At 41.8% G+C, this 14,317-nt stretch overlaps 1 protein-coding gene across 1 annotated transcript; it reads right to left on the bottom strand.

The window, feature by feature from the left end:
* Positions 1-598: 598 nt before the first annotated feature.
* On the bottom strand, positions 599-13,555 carry tm7sf3 (transmembrane 7 superfamily member 3). The gene is made up of 12 exons (XM_085386992.1): positions 13,282-13,555; positions 10,522-10,676; positions 5,880-6,030; positions 5,409-5,529; positions 4,488-4,659; positions 4,207-4,384; positions 4,015-4,101; positions 3,104-3,184; positions 2,855-3,010; positions 2,631-2,731; positions 1,990-2,152; positions 599-1,896 (listed from the first exon to the last, which is right to left on the bottom strand). Exons 1-12 carry the CDS (start codon positions 13,358-13,360, stop codon positions 1,643-1,645), a joined length of 1,698 nt encoding a protein of 565 aa, XP_085243118.1. The 5' UTR covers positions 13,361-13,555; the 3' UTR covers positions 599-1,642.
* Positions 13,556-14,317: the final 762 nt, after the last annotated feature.

Below are 14,317 nucleotides of genomic sequence, written 5' to 3'. Positions count from 1 at the left end.
AGGATTGTGAAAAAACCCATTCATTTCATTACTTGTCAGTTATAATAATCAAAATTGAAATACATAAATACTCGAAATATATCAGTCTGTGTGGACTGAATGTATTCATTATACAACTTTCACTTTTTGAATGAAATTTGTGAAGTAAATCAACTTTTCAATGATATTCTAATTTTATGACCAGCACCTGTATGCATACGTCTCACATATATTAAACCTTACCTGCCTTCTTAGGTGAGGACGACACCAGAAAACCCCCCAGATGGATGAATCTACATTCCTCTAACAATCCTTGCATGAAGCCTAAAAATGTTCTTGAGAAAATGTACTAGTTTCATCAATCTAGTACATTGAAATGAATGAACTATGAAATTAACTTCAGCTGTGACAAAATATATCTAATAATATATTTAACTATAATATATATCTCATTAAAACAATGAGCTAAAATGCAACAACAATGGAGAGGAATTGTCTTTACTTTTAGATACATCCCATTACTACTCTATAGAGCTTATATTGATCTTCATGAAGATGAAAGTCAGAAACATGATGGAAGAAAGAAATCATCAGAACACCTTTGTCTGGGGAACAATCAGACAAGAGATGCGTTCTTACCTCTAGGCATTTATTAAATATCAAAACACATTAAATTACAATTTACAACTGACCTTATCTTTTAAAACAGATCTGGATGCCATTTATAAAAGTCATGTGAACAGTTCTGAAATCCTAACAAACTCCTGTTGACTTATAGGCGAAAGAGTTCATCAGCTGTCTCATCAGTAGTCTTCAAGCTGAGTGTGAAGCCCTGAGAAAAGTTGTGGCACAACAGATTCACAGGAAATCAGCCAGCACCATTAAAGCGAGAGGAATTTAAAAAAAAGTGTAAAATCCAGTGTGCAAAGTACAAAAAGAGTGACAGGACTGCATGACTTCAGTCCAATCAAGATAAGCAAACAGGTTAAAACATTCATATATGGCACACATTTGGATAAATATTAAATCTTGATTTATTATTCTTTTTGTTTAAAATGTATTAAAATGTCTTTTGTGACCTGCAGGAGTCCAGTTAGAGCTTAAAGTGGCTCATGAGACTTCCATATTAAAGTTTTCCATGACAGTAGTGGTCAGCAGGTCTACACCATGTACCAAGGAAACACATATCTTCTGTTTTGTCATTTAAAAACAAACAAACAAACAAACAAACAAACAAACAAACAAACAAACAAACAAACTGTGCTGATGGAAATAATCTGAGTAACTTGAGATGAGACGCCTTGCTTTGTGAACTGTTAGTGGTTTGGGACTTCAGTGCTGACGGTAAACTGAGCAGAAGCAACATGAAGCATCAAAACAAGCATCTCAGACATTCAAAAGATAATTAAGGCAACTCTTTCAGTCCCTCCTCTGTGATTGTTAAAATGTCAAAGTGTTTGATAAAAGTGGCGTTAGTTTTCAGAGGAAGTCGCTCCTTCCACTTGAGGTCTGTAATGTCACTTTTTACTAAGGCCCAAGTTCGATCAGCTGATCTGAGCTGGAGCCTCAGCACCTGTCCAATCAGGCTCTGGTGTCCTTGTAACTTGGCAGCCTGAGGCTCCCAAGGTCAAACGTAACCTCACCCATTGAATGTGTCCTGGGTTTACAGTAGCAGTGGTGTGTGCTCTCCCACCGGCTCAGTGCGCATGGTGAGCTGCCGCACTCGTGCCAGGAGGCGGCTGGGCAGAGAGGGGAAGTGGTGGCTCGGGTCGAGGACGTTAGTTTTACGCCGCTCGCGTTCTTGCTGCCACATGAGGTACGGGCTGGGCGGGAAGAACGGCCGGGAGCGCTCGCGGTAGAGTTGCAGTACGATGCCGCACACGCTGAGCACCACCCACACTGTGATCATGACGTAATCTGGTCAAAAGGAAACCAGAGAGTTTTAGTTGAAGTCCAGTAACTCAACTTTGCCAGCTTTGCTGAGCTCTTGACATTCACTCGTGTACTCACCGATGGTTTGAAACGGCACGTCAGTGAACACTGCACTGAAGGTGTTGTTGAGCAAGCGCTTGAGGATATTCAGGGTGATGTAAGAGAGGCTTGTGTAAATGTAGGCGTTGACAGCCAGAACCACAGCGTAAGCGCCAACGATCCCACATGTGGTGATGTTTCCCTGAAACACACACATGATTTTTACTGTTTGAGCTATGAAGGCTTGCAAAATCAATGCTGCACTCTGTGTGTTGTAATTGTGCTTTGGACCGTGCCATTTCTCCAAAAATAGTGAATTTATCTTGTGAGCACACTTGTTCGATCATTTTGGGCTGTGTAACTTAAATTATTATTATTATTGTACTTTATTGAGCCCCGTGGGGAAATTGCTCTCTGCATTTAACCCATTCACTCAGTGAAGCAGTTATATAAAACTGAAATTATTATTCTAGCCAGGCAGCAATGCAGCAATGCAGCAAAGTGCGAAGTTGATTGAAACAGGACATGAATGATGAATGAAATAATGATGGATTAAGCACCATTAGACCCTTACAGTCTCTGGTACCTGCTGTTGACCTAAATGTCATTCTTGACATGACCACCAGGTGACGCTAAAAACCTTTAAACACCTCCAGCTTCTGAAGCGTTAAATCAGTTACCTCTCTGGGCCAACGCACGAAAAAGAGTGGAACGATGAGCGTGACGCAGCAGAACGTCACCCAGAAAACAGCGTCGGATTTCCTGAACACATCGATGTCTCCTGCAGAAAGACCACGACACACAGAAACTTATGGAACATGAAGCGTTTAACAATAAGCTGTAGCTTTTTCTCACGGTACTGAAGAGTCAACGACACACAACAAAAGCCAGATTTATTCCGTACCTAATGGAGTGAAGAGGACAACGGAGGCGAGGAGGAAGCCGAGCATCAGGCCGACCACAATCACGACCACGGCCACGACTGAACCGAAACGCCACCATATCATGACCAGGATGATCCCGCCCACCACGCCGAGCACAGCCGACAGGGTCAGACGGACTGCACAGAGAAAGACACAGACAGCAGTGAAAAGCATGAAATGCTGCACATCATGTGAAAGTACTGAAAGCCTAGAATCCCCCCCCGACTTACTGTCATAGTCCAGCTCTGTGGTCCTCGTGATGAGGATGAAGAACAAAAAGGCTGCAAAGCTGAATCCCATGCAAAACAGCTCTGTGGGGTTCAGGAGAGGTGGAAACAGGGCCCAAGAAACAAAAGTCAGAGGGAGGAGAGAGAAGAAGAACCACACATAAGATAACAGCAATTCATTCTCTTCACATTTCACACAAACATTGTTAAAGCTACTGAAATTCCAGCTCCTGGGACGTCATGAAGCCTCGTGCTCCGGAATAACAAATTCTCCTCAGACCGAGGAGACATACTGTGTCTGTCATTATCAGATTAATTAGAAGCACTGGCAGCAGGGGCCGATCACAGTGATGGGTTCAGTTTGGAACAAATGCATTTGTTCGTGACAGGCCAGGGAGACCACATGAGAGGCACGCCACTGCTAAAACCCACCGACTGAAGAGTGAAGGGCTGAGAAGATGTTGCAGCAGCTCTGTGTGCAATTGAGGCTTTTTCTTTGTTTAGTTTCTATGATGAAGTTATCTTTTTTTTTTTTTTAAAACAGCTTCTGACCCCATAATTCTCTCTGCTGACCATGTAACGACCCGTGATGGGAGGCTCTTGTTTATAAAATAAACAACTGGCAGAGAGCTTCAGAGTCTAGAGAGGAAGCTTTAAAGGCTTAAGACTAAAGAGTGGCTGAAACCTGAAGTTTCATCAGCTACAAAGATGACGATGTGGACCGATCGATACCAATAAAGTTACTGACACAAATCAACAAAAAAATCTGACTCACGCTGGATTAGTATCCTGCATTCAGAGCTATATACTCACAAATGTCCTGACTGTAGTAGTATTAATACTACACAGACTGACCATCATGCACTGGGATACTGTAGCACCAAAGCCACACAAAACAAGAACTAACTACTCACCACATTTAAAGAACCGATGCCCAAAGAAGCAGACAAACAGCCCTGCCAAGCCAGTGATGGTGAAGAAGATTTTTGTAGATATCTTCCCTGAAAAATCATTTACAAACCGCAGTTAAAATAAATCAGTCATTTATACAGTCAGAAATCCGTGCTTCAATAGCATCGAGTTTTCGACAGAGCTCAGAAGCTCACCTAGAGTTTGGCAGCTGTCTAGAGTGGAATTGAAGCTGCAGGCGTAGGTGTGGGCGGGCACGTAAGAGGCCGAGGTGTTCAACAGCGGGTCTCTAACGATCACAGAGTAGATTATGCCCTGACCGGGGATGGAGTTGAAAACCATCGAGCTCACATCTGTCGATTCCAGCGTCATGACCTGCGGGGAGACACAGAGAGGAAACGGCAGGAGACTTGTAAACACGCAGCTCCGGCACATTCGACTGCTAATCTTCGGCATCCGCTGCGTTCACGTTGCATACCCGTTTGCCGTTCTCCATCATGCCCTGCTTGTCGGCCACGGCCTGAAAGCCGGTGAACAGGCTGCGCTCTGACAGGTCATTCTCAGGCAGGAAGTACTGGTAGATGTCGTACTGCAGCCGCCAGCGCGTGTCGGCTCCTGTGGATTGGCTGCAGGCTGGAGGAGCTCCATCTCTGACGGACAAGAGCAACATACATTTATCTTTGGATCACCACAATTTTGTTTTCATTTTTTCAGAGTATTACATTTTTTCAAAACCTGTAGCACAGCTAAGACCTGAATCTTAGCTTAGAGGGAGTGGTCACCAGGCCGACTGATCACATGATATAATAACACATAACTCCAGTTAGACATGTCAGACAAGAAGAGTTTCTAACGCATCACTAAACCAACCTTTAGTGTTTAAAGTTAAACCACTCTAGCAACTATATCAAAACCATTTACCATGTTACATGCGTGATGCTTGAAATATAAAAAAAACCAACAAAACAAAAACAAAAAAAGTGTGACACTGTCTAACAAACATATTATCTACAAGCAAATAAGATGCATGTTTTCCCCCGAAACCTTTCACATTAAAATTTGAATAGAGTCTCCACAGACCAAACAGGAAATGACTGTGTGTAAGTGAGCAAAACCATTTCAGGACAACTCTGTGGCACTGATATACAAAGCAAAGCGTGAGAAGGTGAGGCTGTGTGTGTGTGTGTGTGTGTGTGTGTGTGTGTGTGTGTGTGTGTGTGTGTGTGTGTGTGTGTGTGTGTGAGAGAGAGAGCACGAGATCATTTCAAAGAAAACAAACGGAGGTGGTTTGACGATAGCGCGCGGCAAATGTGATCTCTGTACAGAGCCGCTGATGCCTGTGGCTCAACAGGCTGAACAGGAAGTGAAGAAAACAGTAAGAGTCGGTGTCATGTGCTACCTCTCATATCCCAGGTTGGCAGGTGCAAAACGGATCGTGGTCTCATAGAGATTGTAGTGGATGTAGATGTTTGGGTCAATTTCCAGGTCAAACTCCATATTGCACGCTCCTGGAACTGGATCTGACACAGAACACATTCACTGTTAGACGCTGGACTGGACGTGGTGGGCCAATAGGAGGAAGGCTGAGAGTCATTCTGCTATGTCAACATGACTTATTAAAATAGGTTTCAACACCCAGTGGAGGTAAACCAAATCAGTGCGAATACAAGCTCGTGGTCGGCTCAGGTTTCCTCCAGTGACAATCACACTGTGCTGACATGGTTTGTTTTAGTTAATGTCCAAAGTTTTTGCTTTCTTCTCCTTTTACTTTCCTGTTCTGTGCTTCTCAGGCAACATTCAAAGACAGTGAAACAAGTCAGAAGAGAAGCACACTGGTGTATTTTGTACTGGAGGACAGTTCAAGTGTTACCGGTGCTGGAGTAGGAGAGGATGACCCCGGTCCCTGCCACAGTGTTGCCATCAGGAGAGGACAGGAACAAGGTGAGGGACGTTTGGTCCCGCCGGAGAGCCGACACGAGCCCCGAGTCCACCGCAGTCAGGGAGAGGCCCAGGCCCGGCATCTGATCCGAACAGAGATATCAATTAGTAAGCAGATAATATGCAGAGGCACATGCTGTGCTGTTTAGAAAACATAGAAGTGCTCCCATTCATGGTCTGACCTCATGATGGTGCTTGAGGAAAAATTCACCAAGCATTCAACTTCATGGTGGTTATAGATGAGAGACTGTGGATTACCAAAGCCATCAGGCCCTCATCTCTGAGGACCATGAAACATTTCCATGCAAACGTGGGTGAGATAGTTCTGTCTTGACCAAAATGATGTACAGTCTGATCTCAAACTAAGGTGGTGACGATCCCCTGCCAGTTTAACCTACATAAACACTTTCTCCTCTGAACGTCTCAACACACTTGGTTCTTTGTTTGGTGGATTAGTGTGAACTTGCCAGCGATTATGATTCACTGCAGACTCAGGTCCTAACAAAGTTAAACACCTTAAATGCTGGTGTCTGTCTCCAAAACAAGAGGAAAGAAAACATTACTCAACTTGTGCTATGAAAAAAAAAGGACATACATTCCAATAATAGAGCTCCTAAGAAGAATGACAAACATTTTATTTTAAGAGTCAGATCTTTAGGCCCAGGAAGCACCGCTACAGTAAAAAAAAATAACTTCCTTCTGCTCTGATTTCTAGTTGGTACAATGGCTCTGTTCTGTGACTTTCACACTCTTCTGTCAGAGCAGTAAGACCTCCTGTAGAAAACAGAGCAGGCATCAAAGAAAGCAGATATGAGACTGATTGAATCAGCATTAAAACATGTGTCGGGGTGGGCGTGGTCTGCAAAGCAGCTTGCAGATGTCCTGTAGTTTTAGGATAGAGCTACGTTTGTGAACAATACAACAGCTACTTCATTTGGAAATGAAAGCTGCTTGTGATTGAAGAGATTGCTGACATGAAGAAAACTCCCTTTCTCTCCTTTAACTTTGCATTAAATTGACTTCTTACTGTAAATGTTTTTTTGTTGTTAAAACGTCATTAATTTGAATTTCACTGCCTTTGAGAGCAGGATGAATCAAACACAGGCGTGTGCTACATGGTATACCACATCCTGACCTGGTGAGCGCTGCGTTCACATGAACAAGCTGGTTTAGCGTTAGAGAATATGTTGTATCAAAGCAAAAAATACATTATCGCACGGGTTAGAGCGCGACATTATACGTGCTTCAGCACTGAGCCAGCAGAGTCTAATGAAAACCGAGAGACTTTACATTATCTGTACTGTGTTTCACGTGGAAAGATTTTTGCTTGTGACAGACAACAAATGGAAAAAGCTCATACTCAGGCAATGATCTGAATTACTATTGTGTGACAGGCCTGGCGGCATAGAAGATCTGCGCCCCCATGACATGGCTCTCAGTCCCACTGCTGTATAATAACCGCATTGTATCACCATCTCTTGTGGACACAGACGCTGCTGGAGTATGTAGAGATTCTCAAGACAGCACAGGCTCAACTTCAGTTGTGTCATCAGCCGCAGAGGTGGGGTCGCTTCAAACCCAACTATCACAAGTGAGTTAAAGTTTCAACACTTAAGTCACCAACAGGAAGTGGGTAAAACAGTGATATAATTAAGTGTAGGTTTGGTTTATGAAAGCATTTCCTTTAACAATGATTAGTTTATCTGTTTTTATGCTTCTAATTGAAATAGTCAGTCACCAAAAACACTGACAGCTGATAAACAACGACAAATATAAATCAGGATCTTGTGGTTATCATGTCAAACAAGCCAGAGTTATAAAAAGGAAGAAAAAAAAGGAAACTGACAAAAGAGATAAGAATATAAAGGAAACTGATGTGCACAATCTGCATATTCACTTTTCATTAAGCTTTATCTGATGCTTTGTAAAAGCCCACTTCCTGTTTTGTTCTTTCTAAATTTCTCTGTGCTTGTTTTTGGTGATTGCTGGTGATCTTTAAACTTGAGACATGTCTTAATGATAAGGCGAGTCTTCAATCACATGGATTTGTTTTTCTGGCCCTTTCCACTGTTGCCACCACCAGAAACGTAAATAAGGAAAGTTAAGCTAAACTACTTTCCATGCTCCTGTGTGCTGCATGGACCCAAACGGCGCTGTCTCCTCAGACTTCTGGGACTGACGCCAGAAGTTTTTCCCCCTGAGGAACGCCCCGTCTGCCACTCATGACCAGAGGACTGTAGATCAGCTGACTGCGGGTTCTCTCAGAGGGTCAGATGACCTCACTCACAAAGCCTCATTCATTAGCCAGATGTAGAACTAACTGCCCGTGATGCACTATGAAATATGCCTCTGAGTTTATTTCCGTTTATATTTTAGCTGTGTCATGTGACCACACTTCTGAAGGATCACCCAATTTAGATTACACATCTGATTTGCTGATGTAACAGAAAACATCCCCTCTTTAACTCTTTGTAAAATGCACTTCACACACACACAGATCGAGAAAGAGCTATCACGTTTATTTCTGGGTTTGCTTATTGTGACAGTTCAGGTGGAAAGGTGGCCGGGGCTCCGAACAAGCCGAACGGAAGCGTGACGAATTGGTACAAACCGTACGGAGTGGAGAAGGCAGTTTTTTCCTTGGACTCGGCAGACAAGGGAATCTGCCAGCAGCCCTTGGTTAAATCCAGTGTCGTGAAAAAACGGGCCGTGCCCAACCAGTCCAGGAGCCCGTCGACCCGGGCATGGGATAAGCATCAAAGCGTGACACTTCAGTAGGGGTGGGTTTTAATAATCGATTCATTGATTAAAATCGATTCTGGCTTGGATAACGTGATATCGATTCATTAAAATCCTGAATCGATTTTTTTATATAAATGTATTTTGCCCAAAATTCCAGAATCTCAGGTGAAACGTCACAAAATTTTGACAACCACCAAACAGCTAAAACAGTAAATGAGAGCAGATACACGGCTTCTGCACAAAGACGTAAACACACAGCGCGGAGCCGCGGATCAGAATCAGTGAGATGTGGCCTTTCTCACCGACGGCACGGACACGTTCGGGGCTGAAAGCCGACAGCTCGCTGATTCTGATGTTTCGGCGGGTCCGCGCTTTGTGTTTACGCCCTTTTTGCGCCGATTCTAAAGCTGTTAGTTTTATCTCTCTCCAAACAATATTGACTGAACCAGCAGCAAAAGAAGATCCAAACTACGCTTCACATACACATCGTCATGAATTCCCTCTGACTTTTGCTGTTTTGCTTCCACCACAATAAAAATCACACTTCATGCACAGCTCTCTCTCTCTCTCTCTCTCTCAGTGTACTTCAAGAACAGTTTCCTGTCTATCCCTGAAATCTGTGCTTGCTTGTTACGCACAAGACTACTATTATTTACAGGCTGTCGGCCGATGTTTTTTTTCCTTTTACTTACTTCCGAAAAGAAAACCTAATTTCTGCCGTTCAATAGGCTTCTGAACAAATTTAAACTTTTTAAAATTATGCAACTACAACACGGGAAAAGACCCAGGGAGACCGAGTTGACGATAAAAACCCTGAAAACCATAAATTTCACACCTGAGCCTGAACTCTCATGGCCCAGCACCAAATGACTCGCAGCCCGGGGGTCCCCAACCCCCGGGCTGCGAGTCATTTGGTCCGTGGCCCGCAGGTTGGGGACCGCTGGCTTAAAGAAACAGTTAAACAAACATGGAAACTGTACTTTAGCTGCCTTCACTAATTGTCATGACACGTTTCTGGATTCACAAAGGCCTGAGGACAGACCAATGACAGCTCAGCCAGCTGGTTACTAAAATCACTGTAAACTTCTTGTTTGCCACTCACATCCATCTAAATGAACTAATATTTACACACTAAAATAAACAAATAACCACTATTACAATTTGTTGTATTTGTTAGTTTCAATGTTGTGTCCTAAATATATGCCAAATGTGAAGTATTAACACAATATATCTACACAGTTTTACTGAAGAATGTGGCTGAGTAAGAAATGGCAGCCTCAAAAGCTTTAAAAACGATAGTGACAAAGCAAATCATATTAAATTGAATCAAATTAATATTTTTACAGCCATTTACAAAAAAACAGTTTTGATCTTGACAGCTTATCTCTGCTCGAATAGCAGCCGTGCAGGGAAATAATGGTACCCGCCATGAAGCTAAAGTTTAAACTTCAAAGTGTTCAGAAAAACATAACCATGTGACCTACGTGGCATCATCAGTGTGCTGCTGGCTTTCTGTTGAACAAGCAGGTTCATCACTGTACGGTTATTGCAATATTCGAATTTCAAATTTGTCTACTTGCCTACTGACAAAGTGATATTGGTGGCGTTGGTGCGTTTTTAATGGAGGAACAAAACAAAACAAAAAAGTTAAGCCTTTAAAAGGTGATGTCCCTGTGGGTACAGCCAACCTTTATATACAGTCTATTACTGATAACACCAGTTCTTTTTCATTTAATTAAGTAATATTTCAACAGCAGTTCTACTTGAGGGCACACTTTCACTGCTCTTTCCACCTCTTCACACCAGAGGTTAACATCTCAGCATTTCCTCACCCTTGTGTAGGAGATTGTTGCGTTTCGATGCTGCGTGTGGAACTGCAGAGTGATGAAAGCGACCTCTGATGGGATCGTGGACACCACCGCCTGCACCGTCTCATTCTGCGAGATGCTCACGTTCTGGAACCTCCCCGGCAGGAAAATCACCCGGTCTGAGCAAGAAAGGGGAAAGTGTGATTTATGTATTCTGTAAGTCAGGATTTTTGGTTCTCTTTTAGTCACATCACTCACCACCCGGCCTGCTCGCCAAATTTATCTCACTCACTCCAAAAATTAAAATAAAGTCTTCTGACACAGTGGTGGAGAGGCACAAGTTGAAAGGGATGTGATTACCACAGAGGGATCTTTAACAGTACTTAAAGAGGTTCAGATAAAATTTGACGAAAATTAAATTTAAAGTCATGTGAGCGCTGATTTTTATAAGCCTAGTCCAAGAAAGTTTATGATAAATTCATCACAGTACTTGTACACAGTATTTGTTCTCCTGCTTTAGTCGGTCTAAGTTACTGTGGAAAAGAAGACTGGCTGGCAGGTTGTAGCTGGTACTAGTCAATATACAGTAAAATGCTAATCATCTGACACAGCAGCAGTTTTGACAGTAGGTGATAAGCCAAACACGCCACCTTAAACCAGATCCTAAAACCGATTAATCACACAAAAGCCTGAACGAAGGCGTGCTCTCTGTGCCGAGGCTACTATACGGAAATAATCGAGTGTACCATCTAAATTTGATACGTTGATTAAATGGCACCATAAACATCCTTCAACATCTCAGAAAGTGGAGGCTTTGTCAGAGTGATGGCTGGACCCGAACTGTAAAATGTCAGCTGCTCATTTATTATGTTTCCTGTTTTGTAAAGATCTGCATACAGAGATTCAGTTCAGAAAACAAAACAAAACAAAAAATGTATTTATAAACCGCTTGATAGACTAGACTCATAAAACATGTCTTCTTCTTCTGATCATCTGCTTACATGACTACTGGTTTTCGTTTTGTTTATGTTCTTTCTAACAGATCTGCGTTATTCCATAAAACAAAGTTCCACAATAACTGGAACCAATCAGGCAGCCTATATCTTATCAGTGTCCTCACTTAACATCAAACTACAGGCTGAAGTTTCCTTACTGGCCATTTCTGACTCATTCGCCTGATTATATATAACCCACTGCGGTCTAAGCTCCGGTGAAGACCTCTAATTCTAACCATAACTGAAGGCAATCAGAATGAGGGTTTTTTTTTAATCATAGGCCAGTGTTGATTACACTTAACAGTTGTATTTGAAATATTAAGACAATGAAGCATAATTCAGGCACAAAGACTGACAGCTACAAATGTGGCATCATACGGCCCTTTAAAAAGAACAGATTACACTGGAAAACAACTGTTTTTTTCCCCTCTTTGAAAGGTGATGCAGATACACAGAACAGACAGTGAAATGTGAACATGATTATGCCATTTTTATATTATTGTAGGGTCTTTACCTCACAATATAAAGCGCCTTGTGGCAACTGTTGTTGTGATTTGGCGCCATATAAATAAAAGTGAATCTTGGTAATAATTAAACAAACCAAACCAAAACACTGTGTTGGTAACTGCACTTGTTTTCAGTTAGGCCACACTTCTGGTTTTGTTGCACTCACACACAGCAATCTTCCACACTTCCTTAACTATTACTGCATAGTTCCTCAGCAGGAACTGTGTGGGAAGACTTCAAACATCGAAGACTGTGTGTTATGAGGACGAGAGGCTCACAATGTGTGAGGTAACTTTTTGCAAGATTCATTAAGTTGCTGTGTGAAAATCAAAGAATGTTTTGAAGTTTTCAAAACACACACAGCTCAGGATTATCAGTGCTTTTAGATTTATCATTCCTGACAGATCCTGCTGACCTGGTCAGTGATTTTAATTTAGCGCTTTGAGGTAGGGACAACATGACTGGTTAATTTCAAAGCAGGCTACACACACTGCAAAGGTGCCTACGCACTCCTGACATGCAGAAAGAACTTCAGCCTCAGGGCAGAGTCTGGTGTAACACAAGTTCAATCACTTTGCATCGTGTTGACTGCCATCTTTGCTTTTTGCATCAGCCGAACTGCTTAACTGACAATTATTGAGCCCTTTATATGTAATCATATATATATATATATATATATATATATATATTACATTTGGATAAATTGATTTAGATGCACTACTTTCAAAGTAGCACCCCCTGGATGACAGTCTTACTTCTGCAATTTATGCAGAAGCAATTTAAATTCTGATTTCCTTCTTGTGGCTCGTCTAAGGTTCTTCTTATGGTAAGACCTAGCTGCCTCTTCCACCACATCTGAGACAGATTACTGTTTACATTTCCTGTTTGCAGATAAAATATGTAAGTAAGCTACCTGGACCTGTAAATCTCGGCATACTCGTTAAGGACAGCTTTAAACGCAGAGCTTAACTCACAATAGGGTTAGGCACGACTAACATCCTGTGTACGAGCATCCCCTTATTTCAAACTTTAAACATAACCGAATTAAATTGTGTGGGATAAATAGACAGTTTTAGTCCGTTACATAGAATAACGCGTTAATTAGCTAGCTAATGCCATACAAGAGGGCAACTCTAGTGTCCTGCAGCCCAAACACAACACTACTAGTTTGAATATGATAGCTTTTTGATTATATACCATTTACATTTAAAGGTTTCTAAAACCGAAAGTCACTTTGCATCAGATTAGAAAGAAAAAAAAATCCTCTGGTAAGGCTACTCACTTTCTACCTGCGCTTCAACTTCATACACCAACTGAAGAAGCAGTAGCAGCAGCAGCGGGAACCAAATCCACCGAGACATTTTCCGCCTCTCTATTTTGAATTCTTAACAAACCCTTTTCTATCTGCTCCTCCGTAAAATCATTGGTAATGTGGCAGCGTCCCGTGTTTGGGTTGTAAGAGTCCCTGCAAACTCGAAAGCGACATGCTTGACTGACGTGAAAGCCTGCCTGAGCCGACCTTCTCCCTCTGCCGCTCTGACTGCCTAACGAAGCCACCGCGAGATTCTCGTCCTCCGTCCCGCGATATCCCCACCTCCCTCTGGCGTCACCAACCATCAACACGATCTCGAGTGACTTCGATACATCAAATTAAATGTGTCAATAATTAAATAAAACGTTAAACAATTAATTAACAAAATATATAAATGATGTATTAAATTAATTTCATTTCAAACATTTAAACAATTATTTATTTACAATTTAAATTCGTTTTAATTAATTAATGATGACTTTACCTCATTAGCCGTGTCTCAGTTCGATTAGATCTGTCCATCAGACCGTAACAAATCACAACAGGAGACTAATTGGCAGACACTATTTAATGTGCGCACAAAGCAGCACACGAGCTGCTCTTTACCAGCAGTTACATTTAAATTAAGTTTTCAAATATAAACCATAGAATGGGTGGATGCTTTCTAACATCCCTCTGGTGTGCCTTGCGTCTGCAGTAAAAAAATATGGGGAAAGATAACTTAAAGACTGCACCCAAGTCCAAATATGATGCAGTGTACTTCTACTTTTCAGCTGGTCTAAATTCTATTCCCCCAACACAAGTTGGATTGAAATAATAGCCAATTTATGAAAAGTTCTTATTACAGTCATCTCACTTTGTATGCAATAATACCACAAATATTCTCTTCCATCCTCTAAAATGCACAGACTGACTGCTTTCCAATAATATATATATATATATATATATATATATATATATATATGTATATATTTTTTTCTTTTTTTCAAGTAGTGGATAAAATTAC

The sequence above is a fragment of the Rhamphochromis longiceps genome, linkage group LG17 (assembly GCF_057381845.1).
Source record: "Rhamphochromis longiceps isolate RC_006_pf linkage group LG17, R_longiceps_female_GT1.1, whole genome shotgun sequence".
In the NCBI taxonomy this organism is placed as follows: Eukaryota; Metazoa; Chordata; class Actinopteri; order Cichliformes; family Cichlidae; genus Rhamphochromis; species Rhamphochromis longiceps.
The sequence above is the reverse complement of the archived record's forward strand: the minus strand, read 5'-3'. Positions and strand labels throughout refer to the sequence as shown.

Excerpts from the sequence above, each read along its gene's own strand:
- tm7sf3 (XM_085386992.1), bottom strand. The coding sequence starts at position 13,360 with ATGTCTCGGTGGATTTGGTTCCCGCTGCTGCTGCTACTGCTTCTTCAG. Across the intron at positions 3,011-3,103 it reads CACAGAGCTGGACTATGACA|TCCGTCTGACCCTGTCGGCT; the intron begins GTAAGTCGGGGG and ends TTCTCTGTGCAG. Across the intron at positions 1,897-1,989 it reads CGTGCCGTTTCAAACCATCG|ATTACGTCATGATCACAGTG; the intron begins GTGAGTACACGA and ends CCTTTTGACCAG.